Source organism: Myripristis murdjan, chromosome 17 (assembly GCF_902150065.1).
Source record: "Myripristis murdjan chromosome 17, fMyrMur1.1, whole genome shotgun sequence".
Taxonomy (NCBI): Eukaryota; Metazoa; Chordata; class Actinopteri; order Holocentriformes; family Holocentridae; genus Myripristis; species Myripristis murdjan.
The window spans coordinates 25,998,818-26,019,305 of record NC_043996.1 but is presented as its reverse complement, the minus strand read 5'-3'; the positions used below and the strand labels follow the sequence as shown (position 1 = coordinate 26,019,305).

At 41.9% G+C, this 20,488-nt stretch overlaps 1 protein-coding gene across 2 annotated transcripts in view; it reads right to left on the bottom strand.

Annotated features, from left to right (window-relative positions):
* Window positions 1-1,424: 1,424 nt before the first annotated feature.
* The window catches only part of zeb1a (zinc finger E-box binding homeobox 1a), an 86,020-nt gene continuing 66,956 nt past the window's right edge, over window positions 1,425-20,488 (bottom strand). The window contains exons 3-8 of one of the 2 annotated variants that reach the window (XM_030074710.1): window positions 16,202-16,357; window positions 15,291-15,493; window positions 13,398-13,506; window positions 11,284-13,124; window positions 9,447-9,627; window positions 1,425-4,750 (exon numbers count right to left, since the gene is read on the bottom strand). In XM_030074710.1, coding sequence (XP_029930570.1) covers window positions 4,011-4,750; window positions 9,447-9,627; window positions 11,284-13,124; window positions 13,398-13,506; window positions 15,291-15,493; window positions 16,202-16,357 — 3,230 coding nt within the window. In that variant the 3' untranslated portion in view covers window positions 1,425-4,010. The remainder of the gene's footprint in view (window positions 4,751-9,446; window positions 9,628-11,283; window positions 13,125-13,397; window positions 13,507-15,290; window positions 15,494-16,201; window positions 16,358-20,488) is intronic. The other variant, XM_030074711.1, reaches the window with a different exon arrangement.

Here is a 20,488-nt window from a genome sequence, read left to right as displayed (position 1 = left end):
TTTCTTTTTAGTTTCTTTTGATTTTCTCTCAGTCTGAGCACAAGTAGATTATGGCGATGAATACCTGAACATGGCCAGTGCCTTTGCACAGTATATTAATTTACTGAGTCTAGTGCTCCATTAGGATTACGCTGACTTTAAAAGAAATTTTTCAGATCATTCATCAGACGATGTATTTTTTTCCTCTGTGGTTGAGTGGAATTGGCCTGTGATGTTTATGCGTGGGTGCCAGTCCCATCGCTTCAAACACATGAATAGATAAATGTTAAACAAAACAAAATAAATCAAAGGAATAATAGGGAATCCCTCTCATGTTCAACTGTTTTCTGAAATGCAATGTCTTATCAAATACCTATTTTTATTTGACCCCATAAGGCTGACTCATTCGATGAATATTATTTGAATAATTTAAGAGTTTGGTTTGACATCATGCCTACTGTTACCACTCAGTTCAGTAGGATGAAAAATGATGTAAATATTTGACATGTATTTGCATTTAAATGAGTCTTATTGAGGTATATACTGATATTTAATACTAGCACCGGCTCCCTACTGGCTTAATGCATGTCTGAGGAATGTGACCAGTTTGGAGTTTGCACATTTTGGCCTGAGGATGGCGTTAGAGGAACAGTCATGAAGTCTCCAGAGATGACAGGGTTCATCCTCTTTGGAGCATGAATATGAATATTTGACATTACATATTATAACAATAGATTTTGAGATGTCAAACTTGACATTTTGGCCAGAGAATGGTGCTGCCGGAAGTCATGAGGTCATCACATTTGAGAGGAATCCCCCTTTAGGGAGCATAAATGTGCTCATCAGATTTGACGGCAATCTGCCCCGTAGATTTCATGATATGTTGCCTTTGGAGTAAAGTGACAAAAGTGATCCTGAGGGCCAAAATTCAATCAAAAATCCTTGTGAATACTGAGATATTGATTTTAGTCGGGCCACCCTGCAGCAAAATGTCCAACAAATATCTTTTGGCTTGAGAGATTTTTAATCGCAGTTAAAAAAAAAAAAAGTAATAAATTAGGGAGTCCAACCAAGTCACTCAGAAATGTTTTCTTATATTTTATTGTGATGGGGAGTCATAAAAATGGAGCAAAACTAAAATAAAAACAATACAAAATGGATTTACAAAGGGCTTGAAGGGAACAAACAATACTGTGTGTAGCCTTTTGACAGAACAATGGAACAAGTTGGCACAAAACAGAAAGAAGGGGGTGCAGGACGATCTAAATTTGGCTTTGAAAGAAGGGGTGAGGGTGGGGGGGGGGGGGGGGGTAACGTCTTCATAACAAGATCCTTCATTACAACGGCGAGGACTCATGCTTTTTAAATCACAGAGTTTAAATTCAGTAGCTTCGTAACGACGTGAGGAGCGGATGCACATGTAACAGTTTCTATTTCTCACTTCATTCCTGTCTTTTTTTTTTTCTCTTTTTTTTCAGCTTAAAACAGAAGTCGTGTTTACATAATACATGTTTTTTGTTGTTTTTGTTTAAACAAACTTCAGCTCCCAGAACCACACTTTGGGATTTTTGTTTGTCTTGAGATTATTTTTCATACTAAAATATATTATTGTATCAATTCAAACTACAGTATTGTACACTACAATGTGTAATAAATAACCATAAAAGAAAATATAAAAATAAGACACATAAATATAAAAAAGTTTTCTAAAAACTAAACAGGTACATTTTTTTAATCAGTGAAAAGGGTTCTAATACTGCCATTGCTGAAAAAAAAAAAAAAAAAAAAACATACACAGGACACACAGTTTTAAAAAAAGAAAGAAAGAAAAAAAAAAACACACACACACAAACAAACTAAGAATAAAAACACTGTTCGGTAAAACCAACTGAAAACACTTCATTAATCATGAACCACATTCACTAAAGTTTGTTACCTGAAGTGCAGGACAGCTTGCCACCATTCTGTCTCCTACAACAAGTGCACTCAATAACAACAACAACAACAGGAAATATCAACGTCCTGTAAAGTCCTTCTGTTGCCACTCCACTCCAAGTCGTTCTGGGTTTTGCTTGATTTTTGGACCTGCTCCTGAGCTTACGTGGCGAGCAGATGCTAAAATCTGAATTATAAGCCTTCAGAGTAGCTTTGAGGGATTGAACACTTAAGTTGATTTTATCCAATTAGGTAAACATTTTCACGCATTATGTCCAGAATCTAGCGATTCCAAGATGGTGTTTCATAGCTACAGGTTAAGCTCAGTCCTAAATGGATGTCTTAAGGGTTTCCAACAGGGTTCCCACACATTTTCCGTTTTCCATTCACACAATTTTTCCTTGAATTAATATTTGAAGACTTCATGTGCATGCAGCAAGCTGAATCATAAATTTGGACCATATTACTGTTATGGTCAGGTCACTATATCACTGAACATGATTATGCACTTAAATTACCTAAAATATGCGATTGGCATATGATACTTTAGAGTGACCAAACCCCAACCCCTGGGCAAGGTGACAACACCTGCTGCAGTGTACAACACCCGGCACCAGGGGGCAGCCAAGAGCACATGGCCTACTTACCAGTTGATGTCAGGCTTTTCTCGTTTTTTTTTTTTTTTTTTTTTTTTTTTTTTTTTCCCTCAGGGGTTGGTTACTCTTTACATGTGCATTTGCGCAAAAATTTTTAAAGGCCTAAAAACAATCAAAAACATTCCATGGCCCGAGCGGGAACCCTGTTTCAAATACTGCGAGGACAATTATCGACCCGGCTCACCCGTGTGAAGCTGCAAGTCCGAGCAGGTCAACAAACATTAGTCAATACGGGTCTCGTGTGAGTAACAGAGGGACATAATACTGGCTACATCTGTGAAGAAGAAATGATAACACTGTTCAATGGCACTTTTAACAGCACACAGGTCTTGCATAAGGCTGGAGGCATTGGGGTGGGGCTGCGACTGCCCCGTTCCTTCACGTATGACCTCATATATATATGTATATATATATGTATAGATGCTAATAACACTGACCACTGACTGAGAACTAAAGTCAAACAAGGAGAAGCTTGGTAAGAGTGGGCGTGTTTGTTTTGGAACCTCAGGTAAGCTGTGCGGGTGGAGCCTGACTCCACCCATGCAGGCTATGCTGGGTCGCAAAAAGCAGGCGCCCATTGCTGGCTTTGAGGTTGTGACTCTACCTTCCCTGATAGGACAAATTTGGTTATGGCGTACGGAAGCCACATTATGATCCCGGCCCCCCCATCCCACCCGCATCCCTCCCCAAGAATACGTTGTTTTTTTGTTTGTTTTTTTTTCCTTAAGGCTAACAGTCAAACTGAAAACAAAAGGTATGGTAGCTAGCAGAGGCTAACTTACGCTAACACGAACGAGACAAGGTCTTGCTAGCTAGTGTATGTGTGTAACACTGAAGGGCAGACAATGCATGAGGCATGTTGTATCCATAGGTAAACCAGGAATACTGTAGTGCAGAGGTTTTTGTTCGTAGAACTCAATAAAATACTGATTTAGCAAACTTCATTGGCAATAAAAAGGTATAGAAATCTTTCTCATCTTTACAGGTTAAAAGGTTTTCAAACATGAGCAACAAGATTAGTAACACTGACAAAATGACCAAAAACAAAACAAAACAAAACAATAATAATAATGATAATAATAATAATAAAAAAAAAAAAAAAAATCCTAGCATCCCATTAACACAAGATACAGCCTAAAATGGTTGAAATTTTTACTCTGACATGTTTATGGGTGTTTTGTTTTAAAATCTGTACTTCTATAAACAAACTTTTTTTTTTTTAACACTGATATATTTCCACAAAAAAGTCACTGCTTTTTTTTCTCTCTCTTTTTTTTTTCAAGTTCAGGCACACCTGGGTTTGTACACAGTAGTGGACCGTAAGATCTGGCAACCGCTGTGGTTTTCTACTGATGGCAAGATGCGGTTTTGTCTCAAATACTTGACACCAATGACTGACGTTTTCTGACCGTCCAAAAAAAAAAAAAAATGCTGTTTCCTTTATTTGGCGTTTGTCTCCACTTCCGCCGTTGGTTCGACACTGTCCGAGCCCTCCCTGATGATTTTGTCCGTATTTGCCGTTTCCTGCGTCTCCTCACCTGCCGCTGATTCCTTTTCCTCTGCTCCCGCTGCTCCCTCCTCCGCCTCCTCTTTCTCCGGCTCCTGCTCCTCCTGCTCCTCCTGATCCTCTCCCAACTCGATCTCCACCACCTCACAAACTATCTCCTCCTCCACCTTCTCTCCGTCCGGCTCCTCCTCCCTCTCCGCCTCCCTCTCCGCCTCCGCCTCTCCCATCGTCTCTTCCTCCTCCGCCTCCTCCCCTTCCCTGTCGTCGTCGAAATTCCCCTCGTAGATCTCGCACTCGCCGTCGTCCACCTGCACCACCCGGATGTCGTCCATGCACATGGCCTCATCGTCCTCGTCCTCCTCTTCCTCGCTCTCCCTCTCGTCTGAGTCCACTTGGGAGGGCGGGGTTGTGGTCCGGCTGTCCGACTGCAGCCCGGCGCCGGGGCTGCTGATCATCGACTGGGCCTTGCGCGACCCTGAGCCCGGCCCGTCCTTCTTGCAGTAGGAGTAGCGGTGGTTCATGTGCTGCGAGTACGAGCCGGAGTGGGAGAAGCGTTTGCCGCACTTGTCGCACTGGTAGGGTTTCTCCCCCGAGTGCAGCCTCGAGTGCTCGATCAGGTGGTGTTTGTGTTTGAAGGCCTTCTTGCAGACGCCGCATTCATGGGGCCGTTTTCCTGGAAATGAAGAACAGGGGACAGAGTTAGAACACGCTGCTTAATACTGTTAATACTTCTGTTTAAATTGTTCATACTTCTATTTTTTTTATAATCCTTGTTTATAGTGTTTATATTGCTTACTGCTATTTATCATGTGTATACTGTATATTTCTTCTAAATTTGCACATTGACCTACCTCTATGCACATTTTATACACCGATGCACACGTTTTTTTCTGTTTTTTTTTTTGTTGCACATTGCTTTTTGCACACTGGGTTGTAGTTAGATCTTATTCTGTTGAACTTAGATCTTATTCTTTCTTTTTTTTAAATCTTTTTTTATTCTATTTTAATCTGTAATCTGTGGATACTGCTGAAAAACTGCGAATTTCCTGCGGGATGAATAAAGTATCTATCTATCTATCTTAACGGGGGTGTGACGACTCACCCTGTTCACTTCTCAATAGGGCTGCACAATTAATCAAATTTTAATCGCGATCACGATTTTGGCTGCCACGATTAAATGAGCCTGATCGTCTGCGATATTTACATTTAAAATGTGGGTTCTGCTGCATATCCAATCAAGCACTTTCTCTGCCAGTAGTCAGCCAACCACCAGGGGGCGTTCGTGGTTAAGGCTTCTTGCCGGCAAGTTACTCGGTGGTGGGTGGACTGATGAGAGCGAGTCATGTCGGGAGAAAAAGGTACGGCAGCAATTGGAGATGAGGGACCTGAGGGTGAAGTAGACATTACAAAGAAATCCTGCTCTAATAGATATTTGAGAAGTTGCTTACACTCTACAACTTTGCCCAGAGGACAAATTTACTGGTCTGCTCGATTTGGAGAGATTAACTGGCCTAAAGTGTGGCTGGCTGATGAGAAATTCTGTTTTAATAATAAGGTGAAAGAAGTTTCATTTAAAATATTGCATCAAATCTACCCTGCAAAGAAAACACTTGAAAGATTTAAAATAGATATTGAATATCTGTGTGATTTCTGTGGACTTGAAGATGAAACCATCGCTCATTTATTTTATCAATGCACATACAGCAGAACTTTTTGGGAAGATGTCCAGCATTTTGTACAAAGAAATACAGGAAGAACGATCATTTTTCAGGAAAAAAAACATTTTAATTTATTTTGATGATCAGACTGTAGACAAAGATATATGTTTTTTCTGTCAGTTAATTTTGAGTTTGGGAAAATTTCATATCCATAAAAACAAATGGGCCAAATCTAAACCAAACATTGTACTTTTTAGAAAAGAACTGCTACGTTATGCTGCCACAATTAAAGACATTAGAAATCAGAAAGCTGCTAAAACATACGCTATCATGGAGAAATTTTGTGGAAGTGATCTGTAAAATCCTTTTCTGTTGGTTATTTCTTTTTTTGCTCATGGCACCTAGTACCCCTTGTATGTTTGTAAATATGTATTGTTATGCGTGGAGTGACAAATAAAATTAATTTAAAAAAAATTAATTAATTAATTAATTTAAAAAAAAAAAAAAAAAAAAATGGAGATGAGGGGCACCATCGTGAGGAGCTAGTGCCTCGAAAGGGATCCACATCCATTGTCTGGACTTGTTTCGGATTCAGGGCAAGTGACGTTACATGTAAAGAGTGCAGCAGAGTTGTGTCTGCCCCGCAGGGTAACACAACTAATCTGTTCAACCACCTGAAAAAAACATCACAAACACACGTACGAGGAATGCATGAAGGCCAAAGCTAACATTGCTTCACAAAATCCCCGTTCATGTCCAGCGGCAACCCAGGCAACCATAACAGGGACCCTGCACCAGGCAACACCGTATCCATCTACCTCCCAAAGACACGCCCAAGCCTAATGTCAGTGCCTTTTCTGTATAAGCTGTAAGTGTTTCCATTGAGTTGCACTATGTGTTTGCACTCTGTAATAGCATATTTATTCAGTTAGCCCTTGGTAAATTTTAAATTCTTGGGTAAATTTTTATTTTTTTTATTATTAGCATTTATTCTTAATTAAAGTTTCATTTTGCACTGAAAACTGTTCACATATTGTTTGTTCAAAAGTAGTGCAATAAAAATACAGATGCTTTCCCTAACATGATGAATAATCGTGATGAATAATCGTGATTGCAATATTGATCAAAATAATCGTGATTATCATTTTGGCCATAATTGTGCAACCCTACTTCTCAGTTTGTACCACTGTGTTAGCGCCACGCTCCGGTTTGTGTTTCAGGCAGCTGCCATTATCAGCCGATATTGGCCGATCACAGATAGATATCATATGATCGGCCTTGTTGGGATTTGTTTCTCAAATCAGACAGACTGTTATTCGCAGTGCAGGACTTCAGCGTCGCATTAGACAAATTCAGCGACAGAGGAGGCTGATATTAATCAACGTTTCCGTGGTAACAGCAGCCGCTATCGTGCACTGCTGTCATGTTGAAATGACGTTGTCGTTGCGGGTCCCGTGCAGACTGAGCGTCTCACGGTGGACGAGTGATGTCCAGATGTGGTTTGGATCTGACATATGACATTCTGTGTGTTTTCTGCCGTCCAGACTTTCTAAAATCAGTCTGGATACAATGTGGACATGACAAAAACAGATTTGAGCTGGCAGTCTGAACAAGGCCTTACTGGTAATAGTGTATATGTTGACCAATGTGTGCGAATATGAACATTTTTTATTTTTTACATAAATATTTTTACATTTTTTTTTTTTTTTTTTTTTTTTTTTACAGAACATAATGCAGAAAAAGATGCTTTGGGTAATTTAGAGATGAATATTTGATCTTTTTCTTCGTGTTCATTCTCTGTGTTCATTTCTAGAATTAGCAATGTATAACAAGAAATAACAATGTATAACAATGTTGAATTTTCTTTAATAACTTTATTAAAGACTATGAAATGTTTAAGACAGCAGCCTTCTGAGTGCCTTTGCACAGTCATATCGTGGCAAAATCAGTGCACAACCCACATAGAAAAGGCCTATTTTCATTCCAGCTCAAAAATTAACTTTATTGGCTGCCATGTCCATGATATGTAATTTTTTTTAAACTACAAAATCAATATCAGTATCGGTCTAAAAAATCCCATATCTGTTTGACAGTAGTTTGTATCACAGTTTCTGCTGAAACAAGTTGTGAAATTTCACGTTAGTGTTTTAATTCCATGCAGAGGTGGACTGGGACTCGCCCAACAAACATTTATTGGGTTTGTTCTCTGGGAAGCAAAAGTGCACTCAGTAAACTGCATGGCAATCCATTCACTGCATTTAATGGTGCCTGCCAGAGGAAAGGTCATGAGGTTATGGCAGGATTCATGCTCTGGGTAGCATGAATGTGCTTATCAAATGTCATGGAAGTCTACACAATGCATTTTAAGATCTCTGACAATTTCAGCATCTACAGTAAAATAATATTTTCATTACACGGACAAAATGTTTTTGCAGGTCGCTGCTGGTGACTGCCTCCAGGAGCTGAAAATGCGGTGTGTGTGTGTGTGTGTGTGTGTGTGTGTGTGTGTGTGTGTGTGTGGAGGGTTGGTGGTTTCTGGTGGTTTCCCATAGGATGGCTGAAAAAGTGAGTTTCTGAAAGCCAGAAATATCAACACCCAGTGAAGTAATTGTTGAGTCATTGGTATTTACTCTATCAAGACTCTATAAACCAGCAGTAAAGTCTCACCTTCTCAGTGCGTCGTACTCTAACAGAGAAATGGAAAGTGTTGCTGTGATGAAAATCCCCTGAAGGATCCCAGATAAACAAACCTGAAAAATGAGCTCATTTTGCTCATTTGGTCCTAATACCTTCAGCCTGGACCTGCTCTGCATTTTGAAACCTATTGGATGTTCACCACAACAAACACTGAGCAGCAATCAGTGTGTGTGTGTATGTGTGTGTGTAGGAAGATGATGTCATTACTGGGCCAACACCCACCTGTACACAGTAGTCCAGTGCACAGCTAACTGCTAACTAAGAACATATCCTCGCTAAAACCGAGGAAAAACGTCTTGCTGATTTGTTTCAGGAGTCGTCTTTATGAACACTGAGGCCGATTTCTTGGAGTTGGTAAATTTATGGGCCCGGGGGTTCCCCTGAATTTCTACTTTACAACCTCCATGACACCAAATATAATGTAACTGTAAGTACTTTTACTGATACAACTCATTTAACAAGATATGATGTCATAACTGTGAAAACTAGGAATATCTTTGGGCAACTTAATAAAAAAGAAAAGCAAAACAGAAATGATGCAATAACCCTAATGGGAGCCACCAGAGTTTGATCAAATAAAATTTTAAATGTGCGCTTGAGTGAGATTACCTAATGCAATGGATCAAACGCCCTCAGCCGTTTCTAAATTACAGACGCAATCCATACTGATTTGAAAGTCTCATTACAAAACACAATATCCACTTGGGAAGAACACTACCTGACACTAAATAAACATAAAATCAAAGTGAGAGTCTTATATACTCTAAATACTCTACAGTCTTACCATTATATAGATATGGGGCTCAAGATAGCTTAAAACCGAAATCATGTTAAATAATAAATTTTGCTTTGATGTTACTATCTCAGAAAAGGAGCCACAGTTTCCAGATCTCAGCTTTGAAAGGTGCTCTTAATTTTGATTCAAATTGAGGGGAAATAAAAACAGATTTGGTTAAGCCATGTGGAGGAATTTTGAACGTCATTTCAACCAATTTGTTTTCACCATATGCATACCTGTGTGTTCGTATTTATGCCTGAGCAGGGAGCTGCCCTTCTGGAAGACCTTGGAGCAAAGATCACAGGGGTAAACGCCGTTCTCTAGCCGGCGCTTTTTGGGCTGCGAGGCCGAATCGGAGTCGTTCTGCTCCTCCACCGCGGAAATGCCCTCAGAGCCGCTGTCCTGCTTCTTCTCCTGCTGGAAATGGAACGAGGGGTCATTAATCGTATCAACTGATATTAATTAACCGCAAAATGTAACAGCAAAATGTAACGTGGAGCCTAAAAGGTGGTAAAATATCCCCAGACAATTAAGGAAAATGTGAACATCCATTGAGTTGCACTTGAACGTGGTAACCTCAGCTGCTGCAGTGGAGCTTTTTAGGCGGGAATGTGTGTAACTATGCATCTGAAGCAGGGTATTGCTGAAAAAGGGAATGCACACTCAGCAGAACTTATTTCTGATATAAGTTAAAGAAAAAAGTGATAGTGTATGCATGAACACCACACTCAGCAGAACATGTCTGGTATAACCAAACTCACAAAAAAAAGAAGAAAACACCCCCAGACACATAAACCAGGAGCTCCAGTGTGTGCAGTATGTGTGTGAGAGGTCAGTATCTCAAAGAGCTCGGTCAGCTGGACGAAACCTGTTGACTGCTGAAGACATATGAGGGTTTAAAGTTTGTCTGCTTGTCTCCCAGGTCGCTGGGAGAGAATCCAGCTCGTCTGCTGCTGTAATGCCCGATGCAGTCAGCCAGGCATGGAGACGGTTTTACTAACCTCACCTGGTGCATATATCATTCCAGAGGAGGTCTGGATGCAGCCCAAACTATTTAGCCGGGGTCTGCAGGGCAGCCCTTCTTACTGACAGCCTCCCGAAGCAGCCTCTTTTTTATATATATATATTTAATACACACTTTTTTCTACTGTTCTCCCTAGCAGCAGGTGTCTGCAGTAGACTAACACACACTGGCTTCATGGCAGATTTTACCATGTTAGTTAGGCTGATTTGCTTTGTCATCAATCAGTCACACTGGGTTATGCATCCAAAAATCCATCTGGACCTTTTATTGTTTACAATTCAACATGATATTTAAAACTGATTCTGATCTCTAAAGGACAGCTTACAGTACAAGACACAAGACAGATTTGGCAGTATTTTGTTTCTGGTCATTGTGTTAGTTTCCGGTCCTAATTCATTTAAAAAGGAACAAAATGTATTGAGGCAGTAGCCATCTTAACGCTCTGACTGTGACTGTTGATTAAGTTCATTAGCTATTTCAAAGGCGCCCAACGGGTGTGTAGTCACTGGCGCCAAAATAAGGGTTGAGGGCTTAAAGGTTCAAGGTTAATAAAAAAAAAAAAAAAAATCTAGTAGAAGTCTTCCAGAAAATATGACAAAAACAAATGATTATCTTGAGCATATGGATTTTTAGTTGCATATTATTGATATTTACACCTGTTTATGCAGCACTTTAATTCATAATAGGCTATATAAGAGCTAAAGCATAGTCATGACAGTAAAATGATGTCTCTCAGCAGGATGCAATACTGTAGCATGGCCAGAAGGACCTTTTAATAGAATTACTCATCTTACAAAAAAAAAAGACTGAAGAGCACATCATCCTCTCCTTTTCACATTTTACACTCCTGTTTTCTGGTACAGCAGGCACTTGAAAGCACCACCAGCACTCGAACGAAAAACAGAAACAAAAAAACTGCTCACAAAATAAAAGCCATATTCCCTTCTATTGAAAAAAGATTTAGTGGTCTTTGAGAACACATCCACGAGCCACAACAGGAGCAAACAGAGGAGACATTGCTCTTCCTGCTGCATCTCAGGATTACCAACCTTGTGTCCGTTGAGCACGACAGTCTTGGCCCCGGTGGTGCTGCCGGCTGTAGTGGTGTAGGTGTACGTGAGCTGTGGGATGAGGATGGTGCGTTTGGTTGTGGTGTTGATGGCGTTCAGGCAGCCCACTGTCCCTTGGCCAGCGATGGCCACCAAGGTGGGCAGCTGTGCGGCGGTGACGATGTTGACGGGGCTGCCGGTCTGAGGCGTGGTGACGTAGATGGTTCCGCCCTGCAGCTGCTCCTTCCTCAGGCAGCTCAGGTTGAGGGGCTGCTCCTGTTGCTTGGCAGGAGGAGGGGGGGTCCTCGGGCTGTCGGGGTGCTGCTTAGGAAGGGAGAGGTCCAGGGGTTCTGCCTGGGCGTCCTGGACCTCTGGGTCTTCTGGCTCGCTTTTAACAATGATAAGGTCCCCGGCGGTGAGGTTTAGTGGTGCAACATCTGATGGGGAAAGGGAGCTACGTACAGATTCTGCTGGGGGTTCAGTGGGAGTTTCCTGGGTTTGTAGGATCGGTTTTGTGTCATTGTCCAACTCTCCATTTTGATCTGAGGTGACCTCAGGGCTGGAATTTGTGGTTTGAGTCTGTTTGGAATCGGCTGAGTCACTGCTTTGTTTGCCCACGGCGTTCCCAGAGTTCATCTTGGCAAACCACTTCCTGACGACATCCACCGGAATACTGACAGAGTCTGAGATCTTTTTCAGCTCCTCCTCGCTCGGGTTGGCGTTGGAGGTGAAGTAGGTCTTCAGAAGGGAGAGGAGGTCGTCTACTGGCGGCTCCTCCAGTGTTACTCCAGCCTCCTTCAGCAGAGCAGCAAATGAGGGGTCCAGGGCGGCGGAGTCGATGGCCTCCCCGTTGGCTGCTTTGTGGTGTTGGAGAAGGTGCAGCGCCTCCAGGCCATCGGGACAGCTGTCGCATAGTAAACAAGTACTGGTGCTACTGGCTTTTGGCATCTCGGCTGTTTCGGCGTTCGCGGTTGTAACTGATTCTGCTTCTGGTTGGGTGGGCGGCTCCGTCTCCATTGCTGTAACAGGCTCAGACTCTGGCTCTGTCTTGACAATGGTGAGGTCGGTAGGTATCGGCTCCACCTCTGGAGCTGGGGGTTCAGCTGTTTTGGTGGGGGTGGGGTTGGGGGCTTCAGCGGTGGTGACAGTGGGAGGGGGAGGAACATTGTTTTTGAGAAAAAGAGGAGCAGGCTGAGTGGTAGCTGCGGCGGTGGTGGTGGCAGCAGGGTTGATGCTGTAGTTGATGATGATCTTTGTCGTCCCGTCGTGGTCCACAAAGGCCGGCAGGCTGATGATCTGCTGCTGGGGCTGCTGGACCACGATTCCCTGCTTCCCCTGTGTCACCACCCCGTTGGCCGTACCCAGAACCTGCCTGAGAACGTTTCCATCCATAGCCACCTTGAGCACGTTCTGCAAGTCGCTCAGATTGATGCTGATGGGCGACATGAGGCCTACCGTGGGCACGACCATGGCCACGCCCTGCGGCAGGGTTGCGGTTGGGACCGCGGTCGGCTGCGACACGCCTCCGTTCACCACCCCGTTGGTCCCAGCTGATGCTGCTGGTGCCGCCGTCACAGGCTTGCACTCGACTTCCACAGGTTCAGATTTGATCTGGGTGACGGGGAGCTGCTCTTGGAGGGGCTTGCTTTCGGTTTTCTCTTTCAGAACTACACGGGCCGGGGCGATGGCGACGGGGGTGGACTGGGCGGGCTTGATTGGCGGCCGAGGGACGCCGTTGGGTGGCGCTGCGCCCACACACTTCTTACTGCTGATGTGGGAGCTGTAGGAGCCTGAGTGGGAGAATCTCTTCTTACAGTTGGCGCATTCATACGGTTTCTCACCTGGGAGAGGCACAGAGAGAAATTAATCAAACTTTGACATACTGAAAAACTGCAGTTTGATTACTTTTTTTAATTTAATGTCCATTATTTATCATTCAAGCTTTTTGTTTTTGTTATGACACTTTCAGGAGAGCTGATTAAAAATGATTGCACAATTTAAGTGGAGTTTTGATCGGTGACTTTGGCTGTGCCAAGTCATGGACAGTGTGTGTGCATGTGTGTGTGTGTTTGTGTTCAAAAGACAGAGTGGTGGTTGCCGTGGCAACAGCTCACCGCTGTGAATGCGCAGGTGCTCCTTCAGGTGGTGTTTGTATTTGAAGGCCTTGGCACATTCGGTACACTTGAACTTGCGGTTTCCTCCTGCTGTTGGAGTCACGTGACGCTGAAGCACACAAAGAGATGAAGAGGAGGAAGAGGAGGGTGATGAGAAATTGCACCAAGGGGTGTGTCAATGTGCCCATGTTAGAGAGAAGTGAGAAACTTTCATTTTTACAAAAAAATATTACAAAAAAAGTCAAAAGGAAGTCAACACATACAATACTAGGTAAATACGAGGTGTGTTCTTCAGTATTAGGTCAGCCATATGTAAAGCCCGAGGATTTACCGAGGTCAGCAGCCGGTTAAGACTGTTGCTGAATTTTAAAGGAATGAAAAATAAAAACTTTACTCAAGAGAACGAAAAGTCAATTTAATTTATCAGGAGATAAACAACCTCAAGATGCAGTTCTTTCAAAGCTACTAGAGAGACATATTGCAAGTAATCCGGCAGCACCCAGGGGGCTATTTTCACAAAAGATACAGCACCTCTTTACAGAAAACCAGCTAACAAGTGAGCAGAGATGGGATATAAATAAAAGAGGCAACAGATATCCAAGAATAAGCAGTGGCATGGTAGCAATTTTTCAGACAGTTAATGCAGGTATGGTTTCCAGCATCAGGCCACAGGAGGACTGTCGGTTTGATAGTGAGCCAGCAGATTAAAATCTCTCCAGTAATTTGATGCTTCTGTTTAGGCAACACGTCGGGCTGCAGATCTGAAGCAACAGCAGCACTGCAAACCTCTGTTCACCCACTGTTCACTCTGGTGTGATGTTGCTATAGATCATATTTTCTGTTCAGTAGCCTGTCCTACAGTCTGATACAGGGCATGCATTCGACCATCCGCTACACCACAGGGTTCATATACACTTAAAAACATCGAGGAAAGCTTTGGTTGCTCTATAAATTACACAGGCAAGGCTAATTAGTGAGTTGGCCCCATGTGATACAGCAAGTAACATTAGTAACACTGCTAATAGCACAGCATTGGCATCAGCAGCTACAACTTAAACAATTAATGCCAAGTGTCTATATTTCCCAATTAGGTTGCAGTCAACTGTATCAGGGCGTCTTTGGATTACATTAAATTAACTTTTTGCCATGCATGACAAAGAACACCCTCATTTAATCCATTTTAAACAACCTTTGTTTTGTTTTTTTGAAGCCACTTTTTCAGTGCAGCCTGAAACTGAATGCCAATTTTAAAACAAAAACAAAGAATCAAAGCCTAAAAAAAAAAACAAGACAGTGTGATGTAGCTTTTATACAATATTTATAAATCAACGTCATTTATCAAGTCACAATAATAAGTTACAACAAATTATGATTTATTTATTAAACCAATTTTCAGCTCCACTGATACAAATAGCTCCCTCATTACACCAGAATTCAAGCTTCAGCTGAATTGAACCTAAGTGTTTTCCTGACCGCACGCTTGCTAGAGGTTTTTTGCCCCATAGTTTCTAATCATGGTGCTTTGTTACCCAGAAAGTTGTGCATCCTAACCCTCATCTTAACCACAGCCCACAGCCGTAATCGCCGTCTGGGACGCAGCACTGCCTTACAGTCAACAATAGCTGCACAAAAAAAAAAAAAACAACAACCCAGGACGTAGCGGCATCCAGGCTTCTTTCCTCCCTCTTATCGTCCATAATGTGACTCCAGTGTTATTTATAGAAACATATCCATCTTTGTGCCATTGTGGTGTTTGTTAAAATGTAGATCACAGCAATCAGTGTAATTATGTATTATTACAGAACACTTGCAAAGCAGAATATCGTGATATTCAATTCTGGATGTCGCCCACGCCCACTGTGTACACTTGCGGTGGGTTTCTGCCCTCCATACCTGCTCCCTGGTGCCCCGGTGGTGGCTCATGTGCCTCTCCAGCTGAGAGCGGTAGGTGAAGGTGTAGCTGCAGTGCGAGCAGCTGAAGTTGTCCTCGCTGGTCTCGTGGCGATACTTGATGTGCTCCTTCAGCGAGGCGTTGCGCTTGTAGCCCCGGGAGCAGTAGGGGCACGTGTGCAACTGGGAGAAGGCATCTGGCGTGCCTGGGTTGCAGACGACAAGGAGAGACACATGCGGGGTCATTCTTATGTCATGTCGTCCTACATGTGTCCTGCACTGTCCCCCGGTACACTTCATTCACTGCATCACTTCGTCCATTAAAAATTCTGCTGACTGAACTGCATCAATCCGCTATACTTTTTTAAACAATGTTTTTTTTTTTTACAATAAATGACATTAAAGGAATTCGGTTTTCTTCTTATTATCACATTTCAGGATTATCTTACATTACTGCATGTTTATTAAGACGTACTGAACTGAATTGTTGACTCAAATTCTGGTTCACAAACTTGAACATTGTTGATATTTTGAGATAATCTTTCAATTTAACAGCCAGAGGATAGTTTAACATGCAAAAAAATATAAAGCTGCATAAGTATAAATAAACATTCTGCCACTGTAACACAACAAAATCCTCAAGGGGGAAAATATAAAGCAGGGTTAGGTAACAGTTATATGAAAAAGGACCGTATAGGAGCACAAAACCCAAGATAAAGCAGCAATCTGCAAGACTGGCTGCTTCAATGGTGGAAAAAATTCAGAAAAAAGGACATCCAAGTTACTGATGCTATCAAATAGTAATATGATAACGATGATAATATCAAAATACAGGACACCAACTGAACATGCCGAGCACATTCATAGACACAACCTTTATGTGTGTGTGTGTGAGTGTGTGTGTGTATCGGTACCATTTTCATCAGCGCCTCCTCTCTCTGGCGTGCTGTGCTCGTCCTCAGGCGCTTCAGGGTAAATGATGGCCGTGTCTCCCTGCTGGAGAATCTTCTCCACCAGAGCATCCTTCTCCTGCTCCTCCTCTTCCTCTTCTGACACACACTCTTCCTTCACTGAAACACACACACACACACACACACACACACACACACACACACACACACACACACTTTAGGATCATCTCAGCAGCTGGAGCAAAAATAAGGCAGGGTTGGTGTAAAAACAGGAGGAAGTGGTGAGCAGGAAGTTGATCCCAAGTTCGATCCCCTGTCCCAACACACTTCCAAGTGTCCCTGGTTCTTCTCATGATGCATTCAATGGCCAAATACGAAATGAAACAAAAGAACAACAAATATTTTTTTTTTCCAATTTGAGATCTGAAAGTGAAAAGTAATTTGACCCCAATCCACAGCCACATGAAGTGCATTGCAGTGTGACAGCACAGCCACTAGATGGCACCACAGGGTTTGTCATACTTTTCTGTAACAAATATAGTCTGTTGATGAAGTGACACAGACACAGGCCATCTGAAAGAGACTCTGAGCTTCACACAACAAAATACAAAGGTTTAGAAGCTCTCAAGTCAAAGTCTGGAGTTTCAGTGGATCTACGAAACGTCAACTGAAGAACTTAAGAAAAACAGCCTAATAAGATGATATAATATGATATATGATATATATGATATGAATTGGGTGGTTTTCATGAGGCAGTTTGGATTAAACTTGACAGATTGGTTTGGTTGGCTCTTTTTCAAATCTGTCAAAGTCAACGTCAATAAGGGACATCAAAGTTAGCCGTGATAAATAAAAGGGCATAAATATTGAAACAGCATGTGGACAGAAACGGCGTGTCTACTTTGGTAATCATACCGTGGGCGTTGTCAACCTCTTCCAAAGACACATGAGGCCATCAGACCGTCAACTCTTAAAGCCAGAAAGACCCAGAGGTCAGCTGCTATTTAGATTTTTACAACTGAAATATCTTTGTGCTCAAAACGTCCATGACTTCTCACAGCTCTGGTCAAACAGTAAAGCTTCCACACACCTGTCACAGGCATGCATGTGTAAATTACACTGTATATAAATCTCGTAATTTTGCTAACATAATATTTATTTGTATATGACCTCATGCAAACTGAGACGGTGCCAAATCAGCTAATGCTTTGCAACACCAACTCCCCCAATTATTGCGCTGAGTTAAATATTCTCTGAAATGAGGCATAAAGATTTTGTACGACGAGTTTGTCAATTAAGAATATCTGCCCTCATTACTGCAAGAAATGAGGATTATCACCAACAAGACGTTCTCTTTCCTTCCATCCAGAAATCTCAAACGAGGTCAGGGAATGCTTCATTTTGTCCGTTCCAGCACCAAAGGTGTCACAGACATCTCTGTCAGCAGGAATCTCTCCTGTGGCTTTCCTGCCTCAAAATGCTTCTCTAATAATATTTTCCACAGAATTTGGCGTACGCAGATGTGCAACTAAATCTGACTTAACGCTACCACAGAACATACTTTGCATATTTTACATAATTTACATATTTTCTGGAGAAAAATGAGCTATAACACGACTGATTATAACGAGCGACTAGTGTTGGAATAACATTAGCTGGCGATATCTGGAAAAAAAAATTTAATAAATAAATAAACAGAGTAAAGGGAGAAAGATTAATTGTTTTTGTGTGTTTTGCTGTGTCCACCCCTTCCTTTAACAACCAAAGCCACCCACTAATAGCACAATCTGTACAGTGACCTTGTGAAAAATATGAAATTATAATGTTTTTTAAAAGAGAGAGGCAAACTGTCTTTAATTGGAGGGCCACAATTCAAACCTGCCTCCTTGAGCAATAAACACAATTCCTACTGTTGCTCCGTGGAGGAGCGCAAGACAAAGGAGAATTTCAAAAAAAGGATTATATTATCATTTCTGAATAACAAACATGAGATAAATACTTTTCTCTCAAGGTAAACACACAGTGTTTTGGACATAAAAGCCTTTGTTTCTAATTTACAGCTTTGTGTACGCCCACATGCGGCTAATCTGAGACGCTGCGACACCAGCCGAACCGTCTCGATAAAATCTGTGGGAGAAGTTTGGGTTCACTTTGAACAGCTGGCTTGCTGTGAAAGAGAAAGCATGTGTTTCTCTGAAACTATAATGAGCCTTATGAGGAATAATTAGGCCGTTAGGCTTGTTTCTAATGTGACATTTCAGAGCAAAGTGACCTGGGGATGTAACTGGTGGTGCAACACTGGCACAGCCCTTCCCCTCCTGCGTTCAACACTTCCTCTCATTAACACAGTACACTTCAGCACCGAAATCAACCTCAGGTCATAGACACACACACACACACACAGGGATGTGCGCACAAACAAACACACATAACAGCACACACACACACACTGCTAAAACAAGTGTTACCACAGGCTTAAATGTCTGAGTGTTTTCCACAGGTACTCTGCAATTTTACACTCGAGGCTTTTCATAAATAAGATGTAAACAAGTACGAAACAAAATTGGAATTTGCTCGTAGTCATCATGGCTTTACAGCACTTCTGGATGTTTGTAAGGGACAGCACAGGTGGAGAATTGGAGCACGGGGTATTATAACATGTATGTGAAGTGACATCCTCTATTTGACCCTGCTGGCCTGACTCGCGGTGAGGGGGAACAGCAGACACGCGGTAATACTTAGACCACCAAATGTTGCACGCAGATACCTGCACAGAATGAACAGACTGAAGGCTTTGGCAATAGATGCTGACAATTATGTTGCAGGATCTGTGGCTTCATCATGAATAATTTTTCTGTCCTGCAACCGCACCCCACGATGAGATCAGGAGTGCTGCTGCTGCATTCGTGTCTTTTCAGATTTAACATAAATATGAGTCGCCAAGCGGGAAAAACACTCACGTTAACCTTCTATTGAGGCGTTACAACCTTACAATCGCCATGTTGGGTTTGGGTGTTTCAATGAGTTTAACACACGGATGCTGCTCAGCTGTAGCAACAAGATGTCACTCTTTCATTTCTACCAATTTGACATGACAATGACAGGACCGTCACCAGGCATTTGTTTGATTCTCCATCCGTCACGCCTCGGGGACGGCAGATGGATAATGGCTTTAAGCTAAATGTGGCGCAAATATTGAACGGCAGCATTGATGCTTGGTATCTTACAAAAAAAAAAGGGAATTAAAAAGAATAACTAGAAGGAACTCAGTGGAGAGTATACCTCCACCAACACCGCGCTATAGCTCTTTCTCACCGCTGCTATTTTGACATGAAAAGGCGGCGTAAACAGGTGTCTCTAATGACATTAATTAAGGCTCCATTCCTTTTTAAGTTGAGCAGAGCCTTTCCAATGAACCGGGAGGCATCAAATGGAAACTTCATTAACGTCATTAGTAACACCTGTGCTTACCTGCTATTTCGTGTCAAAAAGTGGCTGCTGTGGGGAAAAAAAAAAAAAAGGTTTGACCAAGATTCATGCAAATCCGTTCATGACTTTTTGAGATATCCTGCACACTGCAAAAAGTCAAAATCTTACCAAGATTATTTGTCTTATTTCAAGTAAAAATGTCTTATTTCTAGTCAAAATATCTCATTACACTTAAAATAAGACATGATCAGCTCAGAAATAACAAATTCCGAACAAATAACAAATTCTGCCAATGGAACAAGCACATTTTTACTTGTTCACTTGTGTCACTAGTAAAAATTTGCTTGTTCCAAGCTTTGCTTGTTGCTTGTTGTTGTTTCAAGTAAATTTTCACTTGAAACGAGTGAAAAGTGTCTAAAAACAAGTAATTTTTGAGCTGATCCTGTCTTATTTTAAATTTTGACTAGAAATAAGACATTTTTACTTGAAATAAGACAAATAATCTTGGTAAGATTTTGACTTTTTGCAGTGCAAACAAACAAAACAGACAGACAAACAAATTAAATGCCCTAGTCTGTTGGCAGAGGTCATAAATAATGCCCTTAGCTCAAGGGGAATACTGTCATAATACCTCATACACAGAAGATATGACTTCCAATTGCAGGTCAAAACATGCACGAGTGGCCGCCGCGAATATTCATCTTAGTGTCAACCACATCTGACCGTGACTCTAACACAGCCGATATAAAGCTGATACTAAGTTTACTGTTTAATTAAGTATCACCACTGACTTCACAGAAAAACACAGGTGATGCAAAGTTGAAAATTCACATTAGACAGATGAAGAGTGACCAAACCGGG